This window comes from Protopterus annectens, chromosome 9.part0 (genome assembly GCF_019279795.1).
Source record: "Protopterus annectens isolate FY-2018-M chromosome 9.part0, PAN1.0, whole genome shotgun sequence".
NCBI lineage: Eukaryota > Metazoa > Chordata > Ceratodontiformes > Protopteridae > Protopterus > Protopterus annectens.
Genome location: NC_056743.1, coordinates 1,011,433,655 through 1,011,461,596, shown reverse-complemented (window position 1 = coordinate 1,011,461,596; position 27,942 = coordinate 1,011,433,655). Strand labels below are relative to the sequence as shown.

The following is a 27,942-nucleotide window of genomic DNA, read 5'->3' as shown; positions in this document are numbered from 1 at the left end:
TCACTAGCAAAGTCTCCCTACAAGCTTTATTATCAGAATAATGAGAAGCAAAGTCCCCTTCCGTTTGTTGGCTCACTTTTTGTTGAAAAAACTTTTGTATTTTATCATTAACTTGTTCTGCATCAGTAAATGACTTTGATCCTTCAGGAAGAAATATTCTGAAGACAACTGGATACAGCAGCTTGAATCTCACATCAGCCTCTCGATATACCCTGATTGCTGGGATATATTTGCATCTCTTTTGCTGTTGTACAGTGAATAATTACTTTCCACAAACACTCTACTGTCTCCAACTTTAATACTTTTTCCTTCTTCCAGAGTGTTGCCAGGGTCATCTTTTTGTACTAGTATGATTGCATATTTACAAATCCAGGTACTGACTACTTTCTAATGCCCAGGTTCAGAGCATACACATGATGTGCCCTTTCAATTAACAAATCCTTCTGTTGAATTCCAGTCCAGATGCTTATTTGTGCTTTCATAAAATTAATATAGTCTGTTCCTTCCAATTTCTCTGGTACACTGGAAAATGTTTGATTTTCTCTGCATGCACTATCATCTAACTCTACCATTATTTTTGACAGTTCTTCTTGAGCAATGTCATACTCAGCCAGGTTCTTCATTTCGACCTCTGATTTTTGCGGTTGTATCGGTTCATCTGGATAGCTGATTAAAACTTCTTCCATTTTTTTCTAGGCTTTTGTTGTTTGAGTTGATGTACTCCTTCAATGTTTTGTTTATTTTAATCAGCACTGAGCACATTTTGATTTATTTTTTTCCTGCAAATTACTGGAAGCCAAAGCTGGAGCTTGAACTGCTTTTTGCTGAACAGCTGCAGGATTCTTCCCAGCCAATGTTGGTTGTCTTCACATTTTTTCAGTTGGTTTTCTTTCATACTGAGTTTATTCTTTGTTGCATTGCAGGCAGTTTGCTTACTAGCCAGTTACTGAATTTTACTAAAACTGGCAAAATTACTCTCTCATCTCCCACTTTCCTTTTTTTTTACACTGGGGGAATTGAAATTGAGTTGTTGGTCAGTGTGCAGCAATCTTGGAAGTAACAGCATTGTGCTTTATCTTTAAATCGACCTGTGATATTCATTTGTCAAAGGTAACATCTTACTAAGTAGAGCATCTGAAAAAAATAGTTTTTCAGTTTTTATGGAAAATGTTGGTAAAAGTAGGTGAAAAGTGGCCAAAATTGTGTTGTAGCATTAAAGGTACTGGGCAAAATGAAACTGGATTGTGTAAAGTTTTAAATGGAATGGACCAGCTTGAAACAGTAACTGATGCTCATACAGCCTTAACAATGAGACTTTTTTTTTCTGAAAACTGTTTCAGATTCTGGAAGGGGAAAACATGACAGGAAATGTAAATATAGTAAGGGATCCTTTAAGAAGAAACAGCATTAGTGTGGTGAGTATTTTTTTTTAAATATCTTTTTTCAGCCTAGTGCTAGGAAGTCCCAAAGTGTTTTAACATAAAGTATTACCGCAGGAAGTAATCCCAAAGTCATATGAATGTTTCTGTGAGGCATGAATTTCTAGCTTGTATATTCAGACAGTGGCTTACATGTAAACTATAAACTGCTTTCTTTTTTTTTTCTTTTTTGTAATTGAATGACAAACTAGATAATATACCCTTGGGAAGGGTGTGTTCATTTATTTTTGTATTTTAGTTTAGTGACACTTTCATAGTAGAAAATGAAGTACATTATTCTCCTACAATGTTATTTTCATACATAGTTGCATTTACAACCTTATTATATCAAAAATTAGGTGCTAAGACCTAGTGACATTTGACTACCAGTTTTATGGACTGAAGACTAATACCGACTCAGTGATAGTTTGAGAGTAATCCCTAGGATGCGCAGTAATGCACCCTACCTAAATGTATTCTAGGCAGTGAGTGTACGCCCAGTATGCAGCCCATACCCAGAGATGCAAGTAATGATTATTTATATGGTGAACAGCTTTAATGACTGATTTGCAGTAAGGAAATCAATCCTCCTTAACCTGTAGTGATGAATCCACAGAATTCCTATCAGCAAGACATCTGAAACTTTTCCAGTGTTGCAGCTGCATCCCTCTTCCTTAGAGCTTTTCTCTCCAGATATCTTTAGCTGGTGGATAAACTTGTCAGGGAAAAAGTCCTTTATGGAAAAAAAAAGTTTAATATTTTGCTATTTCCTTTCTGTTATCAGTTTGTTTTTTTATCCTCTTTCAAATTCTTCAAGACTCATGTCGCATCAGACCCTTTTTTTCACCACTTTTTCCTTGGGGCTCGTGAAGTGTTTGAAAGTGCTTTCACTATGTTTTCTTTGAAAAAAGTGACTTCTAAAGGCTTGTATGTTTTACTGCCAGTCACTGCTTCATTTTCAGCTTGACCATGGAACAAACTGTCAGTCCCATGGTTGGTCCTTCCTCCAGCCACAAAAAGAAAAAGTTAAGCAAACAACTTTTGCCACCACAGCAGGCTAGCAATTTACCTCGGCTGCAGGTTGGTGACTCTGGTGGTGGCCCTTTGTTGTAACACAGACCCCATATCTTTTACCCCATATCCCTCTGATGTAATACCTACAGCCACTATAGACCTTGGGTTAGTCATGTCCTCTGAGGCATTTGGGGTCCCCTCAGTGAGCAAGATCTGGTACTGGGAGGGGGGGAACAGGGAAGGTTTCCTTGTTGTGTCAGAATGCTGTACCCGTCCCTTGTGAAGCTGATGCTGCCATTAGTAACATTGTTGACCCCATTGTCCTGTAAAAAAGAAACCGAAAACAAACATCTGGCTACTCCTTTTCATATTTCCTTAGACAGGAGTAGTTTACTTGGTCTGACTCATGGTTTTATTCAGGCTATTGATACTTCTTGAAAAGTAGTTTTTGGTAAAAAAAAAAAAAAAAAAAAAAAAAAGATACGTCTTTTCCTGAACAGATTCAAGATTCTGAATATGAACAGGAAGATGAAGGGACAGATAAAGGGTTTTCTTTTAAAATTTGGTGAAGTGGTGCAGCAGTTAGCGTTGTCGCCTCACAACAAGAGGTCCTCCAGTTCGATTCTTGGCTGGGGTGCCTTCTGTGCAGTCTGCATGTCCTGTCTGCATTCCCATGGGTTTCCTCTAGGTGCTGCTGTTTCCTCCCTCATTCTGAAGACATGCATCTGGAGCGTTTCTCCCCAGGCCTCCGCTGAAAATGGGCTCAGTCCCAGTCAGACTCCCCGGTAAGCAAATGTTTAATAAATAAAATATAATAAAATATTTCTGATTCAGACTCTGAGAAGAGCTCTGTTTCTGATTCCCTTGGTGGAGGTTTCTCTTTCTCTGATACTTTTGCCAGAATGTGCCAGTGTTTTCAGTGGAAGAACACTGAGGATTTTCAATCCCTCAAAAAGTACTATGAATTGTTACAGAATGTATTTCCAGGACCTTCACCCATTCCTCCTGGTCTGTCTGCTTTAGAGGGTGTGTGCATTACTGCCTGCAGTTTTTCCTGATAGCCAGCCTCCCCTAAGAAGGCTTGATAGGATGTGTAAAGTTCCTTAGTCTTAAGTTTTTATTACTATTATCAAACGTAACTGTGCAGTACCAGCTTTAGTTTGATACCACTGCTGCTAAACAGTTACTTCCAATCCTACTCTATCTGATTAGGATGGGAAAATTGTTAATAAATATGGGGAAAAAAAATTCAGAATTTTGAGTTATTGGGCTCGTGTCGGTTTGTTCTGACTAATTGTGAAAGTATGAGAAATGTTTTATCAACAGTTTCTTCTTGTGAGGAAAAATCTGCTTTAAATAATTGTTTCTTTTATTGCACAGGTCACTACTCATTGTTTACAGCGTGTGTGACTCTGTCAGTAAATCTTCCGGGGCTATGGCAACTGGCACCATTTTGAGGAAATTTGCTTGACTGCATTCTCAGAACCTCCCAGATGATGTTTTTAAAATGAGTTTTAAGTTCCCGTTTGTGTAGAGATGTAGTTTTTGTCTTGTCTGCTGCAGAGGTGATCAAAAAGTGTAATGAAAGGGGTAAGCTGATCCAAGGAGACTCTCAAGGTTTTTCACCCCTCCTTTTCCAAATTTTGCAAGGGATTGTTTAACTCCTCATCCGGTTTTGGCAAAAAAGCAGAATAAACATTCTCAACAAAATACAGACAAACAGACATTTAAAAAGAAATGGCAAGGAAGTTTCAAAAACAAACCTTGACGCTTCCAAATCCAAGGACAATTCAACAAGTCTGAATTGACTATTCAAGAGACCTTTTGACCCCCCCCCCCCCAATCTCTGCCCCTTTTTCTTCCAAAACGTCTAAATCTCAGTTTTTCTCTTTGGCAACAAGTAATTTCAGACAAATGGATTTTGAAAATCATTTGTCAAGTTTACAGATGACTGTAGAAGGTAATTTCTCCTTTTCAGGGGGTCATTTTCTTATCCTCCAGATCAGACTCTCTTGTTTCCTCCAGTTCTTCATCGCATACTGTCCCAAGAAGTGATAGAACCAGTTCTAACTTCCCAGGTGGGGAAGGGTTTTTCTTCAAGGATGTTCTTAGTGCCAAGGAAAGAACATGCATGGAGCCCAGTTCTAGATCTTTTTTTCCTGAACCTGTTTGTGATGATGCCCAAATTCAAAATGTCTCATCACTACCTGTTACCAGGAAACTTGAAAGATGAAGAAGGGGTAACACTAGACTTGAAAGATGCTTATTGTCATATCCTTATTCATCCAGACTTCAGAAGTTTCTTAAGGTTTTATGTGAGTGGATTATATTGTTAGTCCTCTGCCTTTACCCTTTGGACTATACACTGCACCAAGAGTGTTCACATAGTGTCTGGCTCCAGTTGTAGCTCATTGTAGGCTATAGGATATCCATATTTAGACAACTAACTTATCTTTACAGACTACTTTTCGTACTGACGGGAATCTCTCTGTCTTGGGTGAGAGAGTTCTTATACAAGCTGAGAGTCCAAGAGAACATTCAGAAGTCTTTTTTGACACCTCCACACAGGATTGTGTTCCTGGGATTTCATCTAGAAACCTCAGTTCAAAGAGATTTTCTTCCACAGGAAAAAAAAATCTGTATCTAGATCTATTTATAGACTTGTCTACTCAATGGTCACTGCAGGGAAGAACCTTAGGATTTTGGGTCTCATGGCTCTATGATTCTTATGCTACCCCTGGCAAGACTGCACAAAAGAATGATACATTAATGTCTGGTGTGCCTTTGGTCACAGCATCAAACAACCTTTTCCTTTTCAAATCCTAGTACTGGAATTTGTCAGAAGAGAAATCATTTTGTGGAGATAACAGATATTCTTAAATCCAGGTCTCTCATTCTCCGTCCCTGTTCCAAAACAGTCACTGCAAACACCTCTGAGTTTGCTTGAGGAGCAGTTTCAAGAGGGATAAAATGCAGGGTATGTGGGAAACCAGGGACAGACACAAGCACACAAATATCAAATTGATGCTTGACTTGATCAGTGCAGTCTACTCTGACTCGTCTTCGGTCCCCATGGCTGCTTCAAGTTGTAACAGGCAGTACTGCATCATGTGGTACATCAGCAGACAGAGGGAGGGATCCAGGTCAATACCTCCTTTGTAGAGTAGCTATGTTAACTTGGGATGTAGCTTTGCAGCACGGTCTCACTCTGCATGCATCCTACATTCTGTCAGAACAAAACTACATGGCAAACAAGCTGTGCAAGACCAGAGCAGAACCTCATGAATTGAAACCAGATCAGGGAGTCTTCCAAGATTTGATCCATTTGTGTGGAGTTCCCCAAGTGGATCTCTTTGACTCCTGTCTGAATAATCTACTGGCAAGATTCTGTTCCAGAACTCCCTCCATGCAAGAAGACTTGGAAGACAGATGCTTTTCCATTTCCTTGGACAGGAACATTCCTGTATGCTTTTCCACCTTTCCAATAATATACAGGGAACTTCTAAAGATTCAGAAAGAATCCCCCAAGATCATTGTGGTGACTTCCTTCTGACCCAGGCATCCATGATTCTTCTTTTGGAAATGGCCAGAGGCAATTCCACAAGCTTCCTCACAGACTGGATCAACTCACACAAGAACAGTGGCATTTGATATACCCTGACGTCAGTCAACTTCAGATGATTGCCTGGTAGATAGGGTCTTAATTCCATCATTTTCCTGAGGACTTGCAGCAGGTGCTAAAGGAGGCAAGAAAGCCTGCTACTAGAAGATCATATATTTTCTAATGGAAAACGTTTTATTGGTGCCAAAAACATAACCAGTACCCATTCAGGGCTAGTTGCTCTAGGCTTTTACATTATTTGTGTCCTTTCTTAATCCTCTGTAAAGGTTCATTTATTGTCCATTTCAGCATGTCTGCCCATGGATCCTCATCTTGCAATTCAGTTTCATGTCAAAATGTTTTATAAAGGGGTTTTCTATTACAGGCCTCCAAGTTAACCGGTGGCCCTTCCTTGGAATCTTTTGTGATAAAGAAGCTAACACTTGCTCCAGGTGAACCAGCTAGCCTGGCTGACTTGATGTTCTTAACAAGGAAATAGATTGCTCTGACCTGTGCAAGAAGAGTTGCAAGCTCTTACGGTGACTCAACCCTATCTCATTTTTCATAGGGATAAGGTTTCTTTGAGAACTAATTCATCTGATATTGTTAATCCTCGTTCATTCCTTAAGTATGGGTATCGGTTCCGACCTCGGAACCGAGACAGCCATTTTCCAAGCTCGTGTCAGCTACAAACTCTCGAGCTAAACTCTTACCCATAATCCCCCTCTCCATGTTACCCCAGATTTTGTTTGCCACATTGCCATTCGGTCATGTCAAGCTGCTTCTCTTGAACTAAGAATAGATATTTGTTGTCAGACTAGTTATATATATCACCATTTCTGTCAGAAAAGTTTCTATTTTGTTGTCTCTTACCCTATCGCATTTAGCGACCAGATTTTCTTGAGTTTTCCTCTCTTTACTTTTCACCTTTTACCGCGAGGTATTTCTCCCTGACCATCGTTAGTAATCTCTTCCTTCCTTTCTTCATACCTTCGGGTATTCTTTTGTACCATTACTGGTATCCGGTCTACTGTCCCCTTTTTCTGTCATGGCAGATAAGAAAGGTAGTCTGGGATTTAAAAGGTGTTCTGATTGTGGACACAGATTACCTACATCAGATGCACACTCTTTGTGCAATTATTGCTTGGGGGTGTTCCACTTATCTCTTGACTCGCCCTGTGCTGTTTTTAAACATTTTTCTAACAGAACCTTGTTGGAAAGGAAAAATAAGTTGTTGCTGAAGGGACTTCTCAAATCTCCCTTTTCAAAAGCTATTTCTGGGTCGGAGGCTTCAACCCTTCCTAGAGCCCATAAGAAAATTTTGGATGATCCTACTAAGGCCAAGTCTTTGCCTTCATCCCTGGCTGTGGACTCCTGCCAACCAAGACCTAAAAAGGCTAAAGTTTCTGCTTCAGAGCTCACTCAAGTCAGCCCCAGTGCTTTCAGTGCCTAGACCTGCAGCACCATTGGTGATCTCTGCTCCATCCTCTCTTGTAGCCTTTGCTATATCGACACCGAGGGGCTCCTCGGTTCAGACTATTACGACTACTGCATCGACAGCAACCGTTCAGTCGGCGCAGATCTTGACCACGTCGGCTCCGACATCTTACTCAGAACCGACGCCTCAGTTATTGGCTCCAATTTTGTCGGTTCCAGCATCGGTACCAGCAACCACTTCGGCACCAATCCTTGTGTCAGTGCAGACTGTGACCTCGGCACCAATGATTACTTCGGTGCAGACACCCGTAGTTCAGTCTCTCTCTGTACTGTGTTCTCGGTGCGGATGGGTGAGGTGGGCACCGAGCTTGTCTCTTCTGTGGACAGACCTGTTTCTCCCTCAGTCTCCGTGAGGTCCACTAGAAGCCTTTCCGAACATGACGTATTGCGTCTTGTGGATCAAGTGCTTCTGGCCAGAGGTATCCCGCCCCCCAGGACCTATTATTTCTTGGGAGCTGATAACCCATCTCCAAAGACCCCTTCTTATTCTCCTCCTTCATTGCCTTTGAAGTCCATTGATATAGCACAGTCTTCCCCCTCTACAGTTCCCTTTATGGATCTCACTAAGGAACCGCAGTTGCCTTTGTGGCAGGCGAGTTTTGCTATGACCCAGAATGACAGTTGTGACACACGTAATTTGCTGTTCCACAACTATCCGGGGACTTCGAGTCGGCAGGCTGAGCCACTTAGGGAAGGGGTGACCCCTGTCCTGGGCACTCCCCCCTCTTCAGGTGGACCAGCCTTTCAACTGATGGAGAAGGCTCTGGTTTCTGCTGGCAATACTGTGCTGTCTATCCCCCCCCACCCTCCTCTGGTACACTGTTTCCACAAGTCACACCTAGCGGACACCGGGTGCAAGGGCCTCAGGACATATTCCCACAGGAAACCCCTTTTCCGCTGTCTTCCCCAGCTTCTCCCTCTGAGGAAGTCCACTGGAAAATTTTGTGTAAGAGGAAGCACATGGACTCCACAGAGGAGTCCCTCACTCAAGACACAGACTTTGATGAGGGGGAGGGATCCCCTCGGTCACCCTCTGAGGTATCCTTTGGTGATATCCTCGAAATCCTTAAACAGAGAGGTGACTGGCAGCCCTCTAATCTGACCTCTGAGGAATATGTGTTCCTGCAGGCTTTTCGTGCCCGGCCCCCTGCCTCCTGGGTTACTCCACCTGCCGATGAACCTGTCTGGCTCATCGTGCAGTGTGCATGTCCCCTCCTGCTACGGATCCCGATTGGTCTAAAGGTCTTCCTGTGGATGCTCTGGTGGTGGCGGCCACAACAAAAAAGAATTTGGCGGAAGACGAAAGCCAGACTGTCCATCATCCCGGGCCCTGGACAGGATAGGGAAGCGCACCTTTGCATCAGTGACCTTTACTATCAGGTCTCTGAATTATATGGCACACTTTACCAGGCTTCAAAGGGATCTGATTTCCGAGCTCTCTGAAACCTTGGCTGCTGCCATGTCTGATGATGTCCGAGACAAAGTGGCCTCTCAGCTGGCCCACCATTGAGTCAATATCTAACTCCTTGATGCGACTGATATCTCACACATCAGAAGGAGCAGCTAGAGCAGCGGGTTCAGCTGTGGTCTTGAGACGACAAGTCTGGATGCGCTTGTGCAATTTTGCGGAACCCTTTAAGGCTTCCTTTCTTAATGCTCCCATTGAGGCCTCTTTGTTGTTTGGTCCCAAAGTTAAAAGCACACTGGCCAGATGTGAACAGGACGGTAAGACCCTTTCTGCCATAGGTGTCCATTATTTTTCCCCTCAACGTGCTTTCTCCCGAATCCAAAAGAGTGGGAAGATATGGTTCAAGAAATCTCGGGGTCCTTTCTGTGACACAAAGGCCGAGTTCTCCCCTAGAGGCAGAGGGGGAAACTCACAGGGAAGACGCTCCTTTCGGGGCAGAGGAGGTCCGCATAACCAGGGTTCCAGGGACTCTTTCCCTGGCCAACCCTACCAGCGCTCCCGGGCCCAACTCCTTTCCTCTGCAGGTGGTTGGGGATCGTTTCTCCTTGTACCCTTCTGCCTGGCTAACCATCACCACCGATTCTTGGGTACAAAGGATTATAACCAGAGGTTATCATATCCCCTTCGATCTTTGTCCTGTCCCTTCAAAAAACCTTCCCAACGTTCCACCCAGTCAAAGGGAAGAAGCAGCACTAGAGATAGAAAAGCTGCTAAGAAAGAGAGTCATCCATATAGTCCCTGCAGACCAGATAGGATCCGGATTCTACTCGAGACTATTTTTGGTGCCAAAGAAAACCAGGGACTGGAGACCAATTTTGGATCTCAGTGTATTGAACAAGTTTGAGAGAGTACAAAAATTCCAGATGGTCACAACACAGTCTATCCTCCCGCTTTTGGAAAAAGATGATTGGATGTGCTCGATAGATCTTCAAGATGCGTACTACCACATAAAAGTGGACAAGCCATCAAGAAGATTTCTGCGCTTCCATGCAGGAGCCAGTCACTTCCAGTTCAGTGTACTGCCCTTCGGACTCTCTACAACCCCCAGTGTGTTCACAAAGTGCATGGCAGTCGTCACAGCTCACTTGTAACTACAAGAATTCCAGGTGTTTCCATACCTAGACGACTGGCTCATTTCCGCCCCCACCAGACATCTAGTGGAAGAAGCCCTGGCATACTCTCTCCTCATTGCACAAAGGCTAGGCATAACTATAAACTGGCAAAAATCCAATCTCTCCTCAAATCAGTCCTCAGAATTCATAGAGGTTATCTTGGATACAAAGAACTGCACAGCTGCCATTCCAGAGCACAGAATTGTAAGGATAAAGCAACAACTTATCCCAATCCTTTCAAGGGAGGAATCCACAGCTCACTCTGTCCTACAGCTGTTGGGTTCCATGGCAGCCTCCATCAACATTGTCCCCCTGGCCAGGTTTCATATGAGGCTTCTACAATGGCTACTGCTCACCCAATGGTATCCTTTTCAGCATCATCTTTCAGCCAAGATTCAAGTAACCCACAGGTGCAAGCAGGATTTAAAGTGGTGGATGACACACCATCCATCACAATGGTCTCGCCCCTTCTCCCCCCAGCAACCCAAGGCCACAGTGACCACGAACGCCTACCTGATGGGGTGGGGGGGCTATGTCAGGGACAGACAGTCCAAGGCACTTGGTCCGAATTGGAGGCCCAACTGCATATAAATGTTCTAGAGCTGAGGCCGGTGCTTCTGGCGTTGCAAGCATTCCATCCCCTGCTGCCGTCTGGGACGATTTCGATTCAATCAGACAATATGGCTGTGGTCTGGTACATCAACAAACAAGGTGGAACCAAATCTTACCCTCTTTGTCGAGAGGCCGTGAGGATATGGCAATGGGCGATGGCTACCAAACGTTTTCTTCTAGCAACGCACATTCCCAGGAGTTCCAACGTGATAGCAGACACTCAGCAGGTGCATTCTACAACCTCTCGAGTGGTCCCTGAATCCCTTGATAGCGGTGGCGATTTTCCACCGCTGGGGCCGTCCTTGCTGCGACCTCTTTGCATCCCCGACCAACTACAAATGCAGCAACTACTTTGCCCTGATTCCCTCTCCGGGACAGTCACCCAGGGACACTATAGTCCACGATTGGCCCTCGGGTCTTCTTTATGCACCTTTTCCCCTCATTCCCCAGTTTCTGAAGAAAGCCCGTCGGTTGAAGATGAGGTGATCCTCATAGCACCATATTGGCCTCATCAGATTTGGTTCCCTTTCCTTTGGCCTCACCTACTAGATCGACCATGGATTCTCCGTCCAACCCCAGAGTTGATCTCACATCCGCAGAACCTGATTCATCCCAACTTGAACAGCCTGAAGCTCACAGCTTGGCTACTCCAATTCCCTTGATTGCCAGGTAGAATGATCTTTCTTTGCCAGTACGTGACATTCTCATTGCATCTCATAAGTCTTCCACTAGAATTACTTATCTAAGCAAGTGGAAAAGATTTACCTGTTGCCTGAAAGAAAAACAAGTAGATCCCTCCTCAGCACCAGTGTCAATAATACTAGAGTATCTGACCAACCTTTTTCAATCAGGTCTATCGGCCTCTACCATTAGAGTTCATTTGGCTGCAATGTCTAATTTCCATGAGTGTGTCCAAGATTCCTCTCTTATGTCACACAAATTGTGCAAGACCTACATAAAAGGTGTGAATCATCTGAAGCCACCTTTTAGAGAACCTATTCAACCATGGGATCTATCATTAGTTCTACAAGCTCTGACAGTGCCACCCTTCGAACCAGCTTCTTCTTGCAACCTCCAATGTTTGTCATGGAAAACCTTGTTTTTGGTCGCCATTACTTCTGCCAGATGTATCTCTGAGCTTCAAGCTTTATGCATCAAGAGTCCATACTTGATTTTTCATAGAGATAGTGTCTTTGATAACTAATCCTTCATTTCTGCCAAAAGTGATCTCTGAAATATCCATTAATCAAACAATTGAATTGACAGTGACAATTTTCTTTCCCAATCATTCAGACAGAGGAGAGTATTGCCTACATACCCTAGATATTCACAGGCAAATCTATTTTTACTTAAACAGGACTAGGTCCTCTCGTAAATCTAACCAGTTATTTTTGGCCTATCTGACCAGTTATTTTTGGCCTATTCTGGACCTAGATTAGGATCTGCTGTTTCTAAGGTCACATTAGCTAAGCTAGATGGTTGAAAGACACTGTGACCTTCATTTATACACAACATAATATTCCGTTGCCTACTGCCATGAAGGCTCATTCGACAAGGTCATTGGCAGCTTCTGCTGCCTTCCATACCAGAGCTTCTTTACATGACATCTGTGCGGCTGCAACTTGGGCTACACCTCATACCTTCATCAATCATTACAAATTGGATTTGACCTCCAGGAGAAGAGCATCTTTTGGTTCTGTGGTGCTCAGGAATATCCTTCCATGACAGCCTCCCAGGAATAGAGGTAGCTGGGGACTCTGTCCAATATGTAAGGAATGAATGAGGATTAACAATATTCGATAAAGAAGTTTTATGTCTTACCATAACGTTCCATCTGTATTGTTGATCCTTGTTCAGTCATTACGACCCTCCCTCCTTCCCCCTCCTGTGGCTTCTAGTGGATCTCACCATCCAGTTCTCTTAGGTCATTTGACCAGAGGTAGCCTGTACCTTCCTTTGACTTGCAAACTCAATCTAAGGTAACAGGGAGAGGGGGATTATTGATGAGAGTTTAACTCGAGAGTTTGTAGCTGATGCAAGCTTGGAAAATGGCCTGCTCTGTTCCGAGGTCAGAACCGATACCCATACGTAATGACTGAATGAGGAACAACAATATAGATGGAACATTATGGTAAGACATAACTTATTTTTCTTTTAGGCCTAAAGAGGTACCCGAGTTTACTTCAAGCCAAATTATCCATCTCCCCATTTTTTTCATGAAGCTAAAATTGAGGTAGAAAGGATACTCCGTACCTTGGATTTCCACAGACAACTCTGGTATTATCTTGACAGAAGTAAATCTTTTAGATCTTTGGGTAAATTGTTAATTTGTTGTGAAGGTAAGAACAAGGGACAGCCTGCATCAAAACAGACCGTTTCCAAATGGTTGTCTAAGAGGATTACCTTTTGTTATACTGACCATAACCAAACAATTCCAGGCAAGGTCAAGACCTACTCTGTCAGGGCCTTCGCTTCATTTGTGGCTTTTTGGAAAGGGATGAATTCTAGAAGTATTCCAGAAACCGCAACTTGGTCCTCAGTATGTTCTTTTACAAAGCACTATAAGCTTGATTCTGTTTGTAGGGAGGCTTTGCTAAGACCATTCTCCAGGGCCACCTGGATTTTTCACCTTCCATCACCCAAATATAGTAAGCTAGTGTAAACTACCCATATTGCTAAGGCTACTGCAGCAGTAATCAATATGATGAACATTGTACAGTTGGGTTAGTAAACTTGCCACAACAGTAGATGTTCAAATTATCATTGCTGCAGTAGCCACTCTTTCCGCCTATCCACATTGTTTTTTGTTTGTTTTTTTGACGAGTTTTTTTTTAATGCAAGGATGTGGACATTTATTTTTCTTGTTGCTGTTCCTAGCATTGTCTTTTCAGTGCTCAAATCTCCTCCTCTCTTTCTACTGACAGGAAAGCTCTAAAGGGCTTTGCACCTAAACCTGGCTTGGTGTCTGATAGTTTTGACATGTATAAGGTGCTCTGAAGATTTGGAAGCTACCAGCTTGTTATATCCCTAATAGGTTATAACTGCATATAGCCAAGGCTACTGCAGCATCGGTTCATTTGAACATCCACTATTATGGTAAGTTTACTTACAGAACTGTACATTATGTACTGTACTCCATCGGGAGTTCCATAAGTTCACTAGTCATCATAAGCTCTCTTTCCTAGTCCCTGGCTTGGTATTTGCCCATCCATGAACACGCCATCCATGAGCATGTCCTGTTGATTTAAGTGGGACGTAAGCGCACACCATCTTCAGAGCTATCTTGCCCCTAATTTAGAGCCCCTCCCAGGTCACAGTCCTAAGAAAATGACCCCATGTCAAGGTAATAGTCAGATGTTCTTCTGTATCACTGTTGCAGAATTCTTCACCTTAGGGATCTCCTGCCAAGTGTAGCCCAACTTCCGATCAGTATACCAAAGCATTTATATCTTTTATGCGCTGTACGTCACATGTAAACTCCCCATACAGGACATAAGGCATAAAGGTGACGTACAGATGCGTTTACCCAGAACAGCTTTGCCACGAGTCCAAATGCCATCGTCTGTCATTGGTCTAAATGCCCTTTGCTTTGCTGAATACCTAACCATCAGATAAGTGCCCTGTTGGGGCCTTTTTCATTTTCCTGTGATCTTGTTTTCCTTTAGTTAACTGGAGTTCATATCATGCAAGAAGGGAAAATGTCAGTGTGGGAGGCAGATTCCCCATATGAATCATCACAAATAGTGTCTATTTTATTTGGGTGCTTCCCACAACCGTACTTCCTGTAGTATTGTAAGGCATTTGTGCCAAAGAATCTTAGAAGCTAGTTATTTTCCCTGGCCATCTATTTTGAGAACCAGATGGTTAAACAATTAGCCCAGGGTAGCATGGAGGAATCAATTAACCCTGAGGTATTTCCGTTATGCAAGAAGAAGGCCACAAGATCTTGGCTGGATTCTTTGGCTGTCCAGCCTCCACTGGACATTTCTCTAGAAGCGGGAGAAGGCTCTGTAGGTCATCCGTTATCCATATCAGATTCCTCTTCTGTGACCCTATCGGAGGCCGGCATGGATCCTTCTTTTCACACATCCTCTGAGATTTTGCAGACATCCGAGAATCGAAAGGGAACTGTGGATGATTATCTGTGAAGGTCCTAGAGGGATTTCACAGATTCTGGTCAGGGAAGAGGTTCCAGGTACTCTTAATGAATCCTGTCATGGTTTGTAACTTCCAGTGTTTATTAAAGCTGACGTCCCTACCAAGAAAAAACAGAAGGCTAAACATTCTTATGAACATCATAAGAACCCTCAAAGGGAATGGCAGGAGTTTACTCGGGGCCTGTTTAATTCGCCCTGAAACCTCCCAAAGGAGTTTCTATGCCTACTCCCCTTTGGACTTTCTCCTTCCAAACTGCCTAGGGAATCTTATTCCATGGATGAGGATTCGAAGTCTCATGAAGGGTCCTTATCTTACTCTTCCCAGATACCTGCTGTTTTGGCTTATTCTGATAAAGAGGAGTCCATTAGCCCTGAGTCTCCTTTTGAGGCGATGCTCTTCATGTTTCACTGCTGCAGTCATTACATTTAGGTAATCTGCTGGCAGGTTGCCCTCAGGCCTGAATTCCAAAGTCTTGGGTCCTGGGTCGGTTGCTGTCTCCTCTTCCATGACGTCAGGTCGTCAGGGGTATAAAATGTGCAGCTGATGCCATTTTCTTTAGTCTTTCTTGCCGCGCGGTGCCCGAAGCAGAAGCATTTCGCAACTGCTGGTCAGCCAACTACTGAAATATTCGAGTTTGCGTTTCAGAACCGAAGTCTTCACAAAAGCTAAGTACCCCGTTGGGGAAACTTTTTTCTTGCTCCATACCGATGTCAGAAAAAGTTAATAATTGCATTACTTATGGGAAACAAGTTACCACATAAGGATTTCCATTTATACTGTATTCCTTGCCTAGGCCCTGATTACAACGTGCCTGGCTGTCTGTTTTGTGCTAGATTTAACCAACGCACTGTTAAGCGTCTGTATATTTTTGCCTCAAAGTATTTTGGAAACAGATTTAACTACCCAGAAATGTCATCGGTTAGCAATCCGACTACCGTAGTACATAAAAAGCGTAAAGAAAAGGACAGAGAGAGACAGTCTAGGTCCAAAATCGACGGCGAAGCTTCTCCTAAGTCAGTCGGCGGTTCACCGGTACTCATTGAGGTGCTTTCGCAGCCCCTGATACCCGCTACTTTCGAGTCGCAGGCCCCTACCGACACCCATGTGGAGTCAGGCATGCCACGAGATACTCAAAGTATTGGACCCACGGATTTATCTCCCTCAGATGGGTCCGGAGCCGCTGAGCATGCACCGGCTTCTGAGAGTGCATTCAGGCCTCAACATTTTTACATCAAACCAACGACAGCTGCAAAACCAATGACAAAAGCAACTTCTAAAACTAAAAAACTGACGCATGAGCCATGTGCACAGGCCTCTATGCCTAAAAAACAGATGATCAAAATGGCTGAAGACCTTATTACCTTGATCAGGGGTTCCCATCCCCCTCCAGATAAGATACCTAGGCAAGACACTGATTATGAATCTTCAGATCAGGTTTCTATTTCTTCTGATTCCTCTTCAGATCAGGAATTATCTTTACCTCCCTATGAGGATTCTGATGCAGAGGAGTCTATACCGTCTGCATCACCTCCTGAGGGTTATTCATTTGGAGAAACCTTGCATACTTTGAGGGAGCATTTTCACTGGGAGAGTCAAGATTTCTCAGAATCAAGAGAGTCTCAGGGATTTCCTCCTTCTCCCTCAACACAGGCCTTTAGCCATACCCCCTGTTTTAGACATTGTGGATGATGTGTTTTTGGAGTCAAGTTTGACCCATGATTCCTTACCTCCGGCTCCCAGCAAGCCTGACAGATATTACAGGGTCCCTGACTCATACAAATTTGTATTTAGAAACCCTGCTGCTGATCCTGAAACTATTTTACAGGGTCCAAAGGGAGTTAAAGCCTCAACAGCAAAAAATCCTTCCCCTTCTGACAGAGATTCAAGGGCACTGGATAGATGGGGAAAAAAGGTTTTTACATCTGCAACCTTGGCAATTAGAGCCTTAAACTGCCAGTTTCATGTGCTCAAGTATCAACAACATGTTATGGGATTGCTGAAACAGAAAATGATGTTGATTTCTGAATGTGCAGAAAATAAAGAATTGCAGGAATTATTGCATACAGCTGAACAGGTTGGAAAGCATACTTTGCAATGTGGTTTTGATTCCTTAGAGGCCTCCTGCAGGGCCGCAGTTACTGGATCTGTGATTAAGAGGCATGCCTGGTTAAAGGAACAAAATTTGCCTGAACATGTTAAAGCTAAATTACTAGATGCACCTTTACAACATGATACTCTGGTATTAAGGCAGAAGAGGTTTTAAAGAAAATGGAAGACCAAGCTAAGTTCATGCAAACTGTAAAAGACTTCTTACAAGTGCAGCCACCAAGATTCAGTAGACACTGGCCGGCAAAAAATTGGTCCTTTCCTGTGTCAGACAGAGCTCAAAGGGGCAAATCCAGACACCCTAAGGGTTCCAGATACCAGGCGCAAGATTCATACAGGTCAAAGCAATGGGGCACTTCTACCTCCAAAGCTGGAGGAGATAAACGCAAACCTACAGAGAACAGTCCCAATGACTTCCATCTGCCTTCACCAAGCACTTATCTTTTGGCAGCACCCCTAGGGGGAAAATTAGTACTTTTGCACAAAATTGGCAGTTAATAACCCAGGATAAGTGGGTGCTAAACATGGTATCACAGGGATACAGATTCCATTTCCATACTCTGCCAATGGCAAACGGTTGGCCAGATGTGCCAAAAAATCAATGCAGAGGCACAGAAACAGGTTATGTCCCTCATGGATATGGGGGCCATTCAGCCAGAATCAGAACAGGGAAAAAGGACAAGGATTCTATTCAAGACTTTTCTTGGTACCCAGAAAGGACAAGGCCTGGCGACCAATACTGGATTTATCGATTTTGAACACATACCTGGACGTTCCAAAATTCAAAATGCTCACTTTGCAGCAGCTTCTGCCCATGCTGGGCAAGAATGCTTGGCTGGTGACATTGGACCTAAAAGAGGCATAACTGCATTTCCCAATAAGGCAATCGTGCAGAAGATACCCAAGATTCAAGGCTGGCTTAATGCATTACCAATTCTCTGCACTGCCCTTTGGCTTATCTACTGCGCCCAGGGTCTTTACAAAGTGTCTGGCTCCAGTGATTGCATTCTGCAGACAAAGAAGTATACAAATATATCCTTACTTGGACGACTGTCTCATTCAAGCAGAGAACAAGGACATTCTTCTTCAACACCTGGCATTTGTGAAAAGGCTTCTAACATTCCTAGGGTACACAATAAACGAAAAGAAATCACAACTGGTACCCTCTCAAAAGATAACATTCCTGGGTGCAAGCTTGATTACAACTGCCCAGATGGCTTACCTCACGCCAGACAAGCAAAGGCAACTGACTTCTTACTTCAAACTGATGGCAACAAAAACCCAGTTATCTGCAAGACAAATTCTGCAGGCTTTGGGCTTCATGGCATCCTGCATCCTACTGATTCCATATGCAAGACTGCATATGAGGAAACTTCAATGGTACCTAAAAAGTTTATGGAGTCAACATTGTCAAGTCTGGAAACAATGATTCCTCTCATTCCCTGCCTACAACAGGAGTTTCTATGGTGGGCAAAGGCATGTCACCAAAACATGGGATGGCCCTTCACTCTACCCCCTGCCAGCCAAACCTTAACAACAGACGCATTAGATTATGCATGGGAGGCCCACATGGCGGGAAGATGCATTCGGGGCATATGGACCCCAAAACAAATGCATCTACATATCAACCAGAAAGAGATGCTAGCTGTTTAAAATGCCCTGACAGCCTTCAAGGACTTGCTTCAACCAGGACAACTACTGCTAGACGGACAACATCACGGTCATGTGGTACATAAGCAGGGGGTATGCACTCATACCCCCTTTGCAGATTAGCCATGGCACTATGGGACACAGCTTTGACTTGCCAAATACATCTTCAAGCCCAATTCCTGCCAGGAAAACAAAATGCTCTGGCAGGCGACTTGAGCACAAACCTTATGGATCCTCACGAGTGGAAACTAGATCCACAAGTCTTAAGCATGATAACAAAGAAATGGGGGAGCCCAGACATAGATCTATTTGCATCTCCTCAAAATTACCAATTGAAAAGATTTTGCACAAGAACTTATCACAGACAAGCATGGAAAGTGGACGCCCTATCCTTCAGTTGGAAAAACCTATCAGTTTACGCCTTTCCTCCTCTGCCTCTTCTTCCCAAGGTCCTCATAAAAGTCAGACAAGAGAAACCAAAGATGATACTAATTGCCCCGGACTGGCCCTGCCAACACTGGTACCCAGTCCTAAGGAACTTGTCTCAATACCTAGCTTGTACCTTACCTCAAAGACCTCAACTATTGTCCCAGCAAAACAATCAGATCCTGCACAATCCACTCCAGACACTGAACCTGGCAGCATGGCTGATCATATAGTTATACAAACAACACCTCTCAGTAAAGCTGTGATGGATGTCATTTTGGAAGCCAGAAGGCCTAGTACTAGAAAATCTTATGCTGATAAATGGAAGAGATTCTGTGCTTGGAATCAAGCACAAGGAACTGATGCAGCAGAACCAAATATTCCTCAGATATTACAATACTTAACTGAGATGCTTGACAAAGGCCTATCTTTCTCATCAGGTAAAATCCATGCCTCTGCCATTTCGGCTTATTAAAATACAGAGCCACCAATCTTTTCTCATCCTTTACTAAAGCAGTATCTTAGAGGAGCCAAAAATGTAAGGCCTCCTAGAAGATCACCAATATCTGCATGGGACCTCAATTATGTGTTGGAAAAGCTCACCCTGCCTCCATTTGAACCAGCGGTTACTGCTGATATAAAGATGTTCATCTTGTTTCACTGTTGCAGTCATGACAATTGGGTTATCCTGCTGGCAGGCTACCCGCAGTCAGCCCGAGTTCCAAAGTCTAGGTCCGGCGTCGGTTGCTGTCACCTCCTCCCTGACGTCAGTGCGCCAGGGGTATAAAAGATGCAGCCAACGCCATTTTCTTCAGTCTTTCTTGCCGCGCAGTGCCCAAAGCAAAAGCAGTTCGCAAGTGCTGGTCGGCCGACTCCTGAGATTTTCAAATTCGAATTTCAGATCCGAAGTCTTCATTAAAGCTAAGTACCCCATTAGGGAAACTTTTTTCTTGCTCCAGACCGATGTCAGAAAAAGTTAATAATTGTATTTCTTGTGGGAAGCAAATACCTCATAAGGATTTTCATTCTTACTGTATTCCTTGCCTGGACCCTGACCACTACGTTGCTAGTTGTCAACTTTGTGCTAGATTTAACCAACCCACTATTAAGCGTCGGTACGGTTTTGCATTTCATTACTTTGGCAGAAGATTCAATTATATAATGCCGTCGGAACAGCCGACTACCGGAGTTTATAAAAAGCGCAAAGAAAAAGAAAAGGACAGGTATCCGAGGTCCAAAACCGACGACGCTTCTGTTAGGCCTGTCGCCGGTTCTCAGTGAGGTGCTTTCGCAGCCTCTGATGCCCGCTACCTCAAAGCCACAGGCCGCTTCCGACTCCCACATGAAGCCGGCTAGGCAGCTGGAAACTCAAGGTATTGGACACTCGGAAACTATTCCCTCAGATGGGTCCGGAGCCGCTGAGCAGGCATCAGCTTCTGTGGGTGTTTTCAGGCCTATAACCAACTTTAGCTTCAAAGGCAAAGACTAAAGCAGCTCTGAAGACAAAGAAACAAGTACAGCATTCTCATGTACAGGCCTCCATGCCTAAAAAACAAATGCTTAAAATGGCCGAAGACCTAATTACTTTGATCAGGGGTTCCCATCCCCCTCCTGATAAGAGGCCTAGGCAAGAGATAGAATATGAATCTTCAGATCAGGTTTCCATTTCCTCTGATTCCTCTTCTGAACAGGAATATTCCCTGCCTCCCTATGAGGATTCTAATGCTGAAGAATCTATCCCTTCAGCCTCTCCTCCTGAGGATTATTATTTTGGGGAGACCCTGCATACTATGAGGGAGCATTTCCACTGGGAGAGCCAAGATTACTCAGAATCCAAGAAAAGGCTCAGATACTTCCTTTTATTGCCTCAGCACAGGTCCCTTGCTATTCCTCCTGTTTTAGACATTGTAGATGATGTATTTTCAGAGTCCGGTCTGTCTCCGGACTCTTTGCCACCAGCTCCTGTTAAGCCAGACAGATACTACAGGGTTCCTGATTCACATAAATTTCTTTACAAAAACCCTGCTGCTGACCCAGAAACTATTTCTCAGGGTCCCAAGGTGGTCAAGGCTTCCACTGCAAAAAACCCTATCCTCTCTGATAGGGATTCAAGGGCCCTGGACAGATGGGGGAAAAAGATTTATACTTCTGCTACCTGTAAGAGCTTTAAATTGTCAGTTTCATATGCTTAAATATCTGCAATATCTTATGTCACTGCTTAAGCAGAAAATGTTGACAAATTCAGAATGTGCAGTAAACAAAGAAATGCAGGATGTATTGCATGCAGCTGGACAAGTGGGAAAGCATACTTTACAATGTGATTTTGATTCTCTAGAGGCCCCTTGCAGAGCCGCAGTTATAGGTTCTGTCATTAGGAGGCATGCTTGGTTAAAAGAACAGAACCTACCCAAGCATGTTAAAACAAAACTATTAGATGCTCCATTACAGCATGATACCTTGTTTGGTGTTAAAGCAGAGCAGGTGTTGAAGAAAATGGAGGACAAAGCTAAGTCTATGCAAACAGTGAAGGATTTCTTACAGGTGCAGCCTCCCAGATTTAGCAGGAACTGGCCTACAAAGAATTGGTCCTTTACAGTGTCAGACAGGCCACAAAGAGGCAGATACAAACGGCCCAGAGGCAGATCACAGCCCCAAGGCTCATACAGGCCTAAACAATGGGGTGCTTCTACCTCCAAAAGCGGAGAGGAAAAATCACAGCCATAAGGAAACAGTCTCAATGACTTTCCCCTGCCAGCACCAAACACGTATCTACTAGCACTTTTTTCACAAAATTGGCACATGATCACCCAGGACAAATGGGTCTTAAATATCGTATCTCAAGGCTACAGGTTCCACTTTCACACCCTGCCAAGGCCAAACGGTATGCCAGACCTGCCACGCAATCAATGGGCAGAGGCACAAAAACAAGTTTCATCTGTCATGGACACTAGAGCCATTCAGCAAGTACCACAGCAAGAGCAGGGACAAGGATTTTACTCAAGGCTATTCTTGGTACCCAGAAAGGACAAAGCCTGGAGACTAATACTGGACCTGTCTATCCTAAACACATTCCTGGATATTCCACAATTCAAAATGTTAACTCTGCAGCAGCTTCTGCCCATGCTGGGCAAGAAGGCTTGGCTTGTGACTTTAGACCTAAAAGAGGCATACCTGCATGTCTCAATCAGACAATCATGCAGAAGATACCTCAGATTTATAGCTGGCTCAATGCACTACCAATTCTCTGCACTGCCCTTTGGCTTATCTACTGCGCCTAGGGTCTTCACAAAATGCCTGGCACCAGTAATTGCATTTTGCAGACAAAGAGGAATACAGATATATCCTTACTTGGACAACTGCCTTATTCAAGCAGAGAACAAGGACATTTTACTACAGCATCTGGCGTTTGTAAAAAGATTACCAACAGGTCTAGGGTACACAGTAAACAAAAAGAAATCAAAACTCGTACCCTCTCAATAGATAATATTCCTGTGTGCAAGCTTAAATACAACTGCCCAGATGGCTTATCTCACGCCGGACAAACACAGTCAACTGACTACTTATTTCAAAATGTTGGCAACAAAGACGCAGTTATCTGCAAGAAAAATTCTGCAGGCTTTGGGCTTCATGGCATCCTGCATACTGCTAATTCCATATGCAAGACTATGAGGAAACATGGTATCTAAAAAGTGTTTGGACTCAGCATTGCCACAGCCTGGAAACAATAATTACCCTCATTCCCTGCCTACAACAGGAGTTTTGATGGTGGGCAAAAGCCTGTCACCTCAACATGGGACAGCCATTCACCTTACCCACAGCCAGGCAGACACTGACAACAGATGCACCAGATTATGCCTGGTGGGCCCATATGGCAAGAAGAAGTATTCAGGGCACATGGTCCGCAAGTCAAATGCATCTACATATCAATCAAAAAGAGATGCTAACTGTTCAGAATGCCCTGACAGCCTTCAAGGATCTACTTCATCCAGGACAACTACTGATAAAGACGGACAATACCACAGTCATGTGGTACATAAACAGGCAGGGCGGCACGCATTCCTACCCCCTCTGCAGACTACCCATGAACTTGTGGGACACAGCACTGACTTACCAAGTACATCTGCAAGCACAATTCCTGCCAGGAAGGATAAATACTCTGGCAGACGAACTAAGCAGAAACCTAATGGATCCCCTCGAGTGGAAATTGGATCCACAAGTCTTCAGCATGATAACAAGGAACTGGGGATGCCCGGACATAGACCTATTTGCCTCCCCTCACAACTGCCAACTACAGAGATTCTGCACAAGGACTTATCACAAACAAGCATGGAAAGTGGATGCTCTATCTTTCAGCTGAAAAACCTAACAGTATATGCCTTTTCTCCTCTGCCTCTCCTCCCCAAGGTACTCCTCAGGGTCAGACAAGAGAAGCCAAAAATGATACTGATTGCACCAGACTGGCCCTGCCAGCACTGGTACCCAATCCTACAGAGCTTGTTTCCATGCCCAGCTTGGACATTACCTCAAATTCCTCACTTATTGACACAACAAGACAGTCCGATACTGCACAGCCAACTCAGGACCTTAAACCTGGCAGCTTGGCAGATAATGTAGCTATTCAAGACACACATCTCTCTAAAGCAGTGATGGATGTTATTTTGGAGGCCAGGAGGCCTAGCACCAGAAAATCTTATGCAGAAAAATGGAAGAGATTCTGTGCTTGGAACCAGGCACAGGGTATTGACACGACTGTTCTAAATATTCCTCAGATTTTGCAATACTTAACTGAGATGCTGGATAAAGGCCTTTCCTTTTCATCAATTAAAATTCATGCCTCTGCCATTTCAGCTCATTACAATACAGAACCACCTATTTTTTCTCATTCATTACTAAGGCAGTACCTCAGAGGGGCCAAAAACGTAAGACCTCCAAGGAGAGCACCAATACCTGCATGGGAGGGACCTTAACTATGTCTTGGAAAAACTCACACTGCCTCCATTTGAGCCAGCCTCTGCAGCTGATATAAAGTTCTTATCTTGGAAAATAGCTGTGTTCCTAGCAATAACCTCCGCTAGTTGAGTCTTAGAGTTACAGGCACTCATGGCTGTGGAACCTTTTATCATTTTCCATCCTGACAGGGTTTCTAAGGACAAACCCTACATTTATGCCTAAGGTAGTGTCTAGTGTGGCCCTTAACCAAACAATTCATTTGCCTACCTTTTACCCAAACCCACAGAATAAGGGTGAGAAACTTCTGCATTCTTTGGACATACACAGACAGCTACGTTTCTATTTGGACAGAACTAAGGCTTTCAGAAAGACTGAGCAACTCTTAGTAGTATATGCTACAGGATCACAAGGAAAGGCTATCTCAAGAGCAGATTATTTCAAAATGGATAGGCCACTGCATTCGTTTCTGCTATTCACAACATGGCAAATCAGTACCTAAGGGCATGAGGCCACATTCAACCAGAGCAGCAGCCGCTTCAGCAGCCTTCCTCAGAGGAGTACCAACCAAAGACATTTTAGAGGCTGCAACTTGGAGTTCAGTGCACAATTTTACCAAGCACTACCATTTACCTCTCTACTCTAAATCCCGAGCAGGCTTTGCCACTACAGTTCTTCAGGGCCTTATAGTCTCTCCTAAACCTATTTAGACCCAGACACCCAACCTCAGCTTTGGGATTCAACCCAAGTGTAATGACTGCAACAGTGAAACACGATGAACATAGTACAGTTGTGTACCTACCATAAATGTAGCTGTTCGAGTGTATTCACTGTTGCAGTCCAGGTTACCCACCCATCATCCCCCTTTTCTTTGCTGGGACTTATCTGTACTTCTCTATCCTATACAACCTATGTGGTGTATTTGCTTGTAGATGAAGGAAATGTTATTTTTGTGCATGCATACTTATTGGCATATTTTTCAGCCTTCCAATTTGGGGGCACCTGACATCTGAGGCAAGAAAAACTGAAGAAAATGGCGTCGGCTGCATCTTTTATACCCCTGGCGCACTGACGTCAGGGAAGAGGCGACAGCAACCGACGCCGGACCTAGACTTTGGAATTCAGGCCGACTGCGGGTAGCCTGCCAGCAGGATAACCCAAGTGTATTGACTACAACAGTGAATACACTTGAACATCTGCATTTATGGTAGGTACATAACTGTACTTTTCTGCCTCCTTTTTCAGGGATTTCTCAACCTCCTCTAGATCTGCTTCCTCATCTCTTAGAGGTTTTTGGGTCCCTGGTGGACAAGGGAACTGTTCAGCCAGTCTCTCCATCCCAAGTAAGAAAGGAATTTTGCTCCAGAATGTTCTTGGTTTCTTGAAAGGAGGAAAATTGGAGGCCTATTCTGGAACTGACCTTATTCGACACCTTTTTATTATGTATTTATATATTTATTTATTTGCAGTTTGATTACCGGGGAAGTCCACCTGGCCAAATTGACCCATTTTCAGTGGAGGCCTGGGGAGAAAAGCTCCAAGATGCATTATACAATTTAGATACAACTGATAGTTAATATTAAAGATAATATTTCGATTCTCAGCTGGGGTGCATTCTGTGCAGAGTCTGCATGTCCTCCCTGTGGTTGCGTGGGTTTTCTCCGAGTGCTCCGGTTTCCTCCCACATCTCAAAGACAATGCAGTAGGTGGATTGGACACTCTAAATTGGCCATAGGTGTGTGTGTGTGCCTTCTGTGGAAGGTTGGGCGCTGGGCTGGCAACTCAACACTGTAAAACTCCACTGCCAATCATGAGTGAACAGATGATCCGCTGTGGTGACCCCTAACCGGGAAAAGCCGAAAGAAGAAGATGATGTATAATAGTTACTCATAAATGCATTCAGTATTATGCATAGTTAATAAATTCATTAAGCTTGAAGGTAGGGATCATACAGTTTAATTTGAGGAAAACAGATGTGTGTTAGGTGTGGAAACAGTTTACATACAAACCTTTTAAGAAAATGGAAATACGCTTTACATACACACATAAACAGTAGAATGCTATTTACAATATTTACAAGGTTGGGCTGTGTGAGGGCTATGTGAACCTTTCTCAAGGTTCCTTATTTTTGGATGCATTCTCTTCAGTCTCTGTTTCCTGTGTTGCTACCCCCAGGCTTTTCTGGTGTCCTTGGATCTGCAGGATGTTTACCTTCATATTCCTTTTCACCCGCTCTTCAAGAAGTTTTTGCATTTCTCTGTTTCTTCTCATTTTCATTTCTCTGTTTCTTCTTCTCATTTTAATTTCTCTGCTTTGCCCTTTGGCCTCGCCACTGTCCCATGGGTATTCACAAAATGCCTGACTCCTGTGACTGCCTTTTGCAGACTCCAAGGCATTTTCCTATTTAGATGACCTGTTGATCCAAACACTTTCTCCCAGTTGCCTGTTACAGGCTGTGGAGTTCACCATATCTCTCCTTCAAAGTCTGGGGTTCACTATCAGTTTTCAAAAGTCTTTTCTGACTCCCTCTCAGGATCATCTGTATCTGGTCTGCAGGATTCAGACAGTGCCAGTGTTGGCCTGTCTTCCTCCTTCAAAGATTTTGTACTTGAAAGTTTTCTTTCCGTCTCTTCTTCCTGTTCTTGGCATTTCAGCCAGAGAGTTACTTTGGGCCCCAGGATTCTTGGCCTCTTCTATTACAGTGCTCCCTGACTGAATTTGCAGAAGCTTCAGTGATACCTCAAGTCAGTTTGGTTTCAGAATTGCCACCCTCTGGATTTCAGAGTTCCTCTCCTTTTTTGTCTCGAGCACAAACATCTCTAGCACAAAAACCCTGCATAACCACTTAAACAACTGTACTGACTCTGCTGGACCTGACAGGATCAAAACAATTTCTCACATTAAAAACAAGCCACCCTGGTGGACCTAGAGTATAAATAGGTTATATAATAAAAGGAAGAAACTGCTATCTAAGAACAAGAGGGAATTTAGTCAGCAGAGAAAGAATATCATCCACACCTTGAACGAGCAAATCGGATATCTGGTATAGTCCTTTAAAGCTAGTTATGAGGCTAAATTAGCTTCCCTAGCTAAAGACAATCACAAGGCTTCCTTTAGCTATGTCCGAAGTCTAAAAGTGAATACATAGCTATGTGCTAGACTCGTAGTGGACAGTACAGCTCACACTGACTCTGAGGAAATTGCCAACCTGTTAGCTGACAGATTTGGCACAAACTTCACCCTGCTGTCCCTATCAGCCATACCCAAGGTATACCTGACACCTGTCCTCTCCCCAGTATCTCCAGTGAGTAGGTCATACCCATGTTCTCCAATTACAAAATCATGGCCTCTATGGGACCAGATAACACCCCAGGCTGCTTACAAAACAACCTAAAACATGACATAGCAGATCCACTGGGCACTGTCTCTAACCATAGCCTGAGCACTGGCTTTGTTCCAGCATAGAATGAAGAACAGCAACTGTAATCCTCTTGCCCAGAGGGGGTCAATCAGCTGATCCTGGGAACTATAAACCCGTAAGCCTAACCAGTCTTATCTGCAAGGCCATGGAAAGAATCATCATGGACCTTGTCAACAAGGACATGGGCAACCTTCAAACTCTCAACCCTACCCAGTTTGGCTTTAAGGTAGATCATGCTTACTAAATGTGGTGGACCTCTTTGAGAATGTCACCAAAGTCCTGGATGAAGGCAAAATAGTGCATACCACTTTTCTTGACTTAGCCAAGGGTTTTGACATGATTCCCCACTCAGGTATCATCAAGAAACTCTCCCAGCTGGGGATTAACCCATATGTCACAAGATGGGTCACCAGCTGGCTAACCAACAAAACTCATGCTGTCAAAGCTGGGGATTCCACCTCCACCAGTAGAACAGTTGCCAGTGGGGTACCCCAAGGTCCTGTGCTGGGCCT

At 43.8% G+C, this 27,942-nt stretch overlaps 1 protein-coding gene across 1 annotated transcript in view; it reads left to right on the top strand.

The window, feature by feature from the left end:
• Window positions 1–27,942, top strand: part of LOC122810618 — a 703,010-nt gene that overhangs the window by 330,940 nt on the left and 344,128 nt on the right. Inside the window, exon 6 of the mRNA XM_044082194.1 lies at window positions 1,341–1,415. Within this exon, the coding sequence (XP_043938129.1) occupies window positions 1,341–1,415 (75 nt within the window). The remainder of the gene's footprint in view (window positions 1–1,340; window positions 1,416–27,942) is intronic.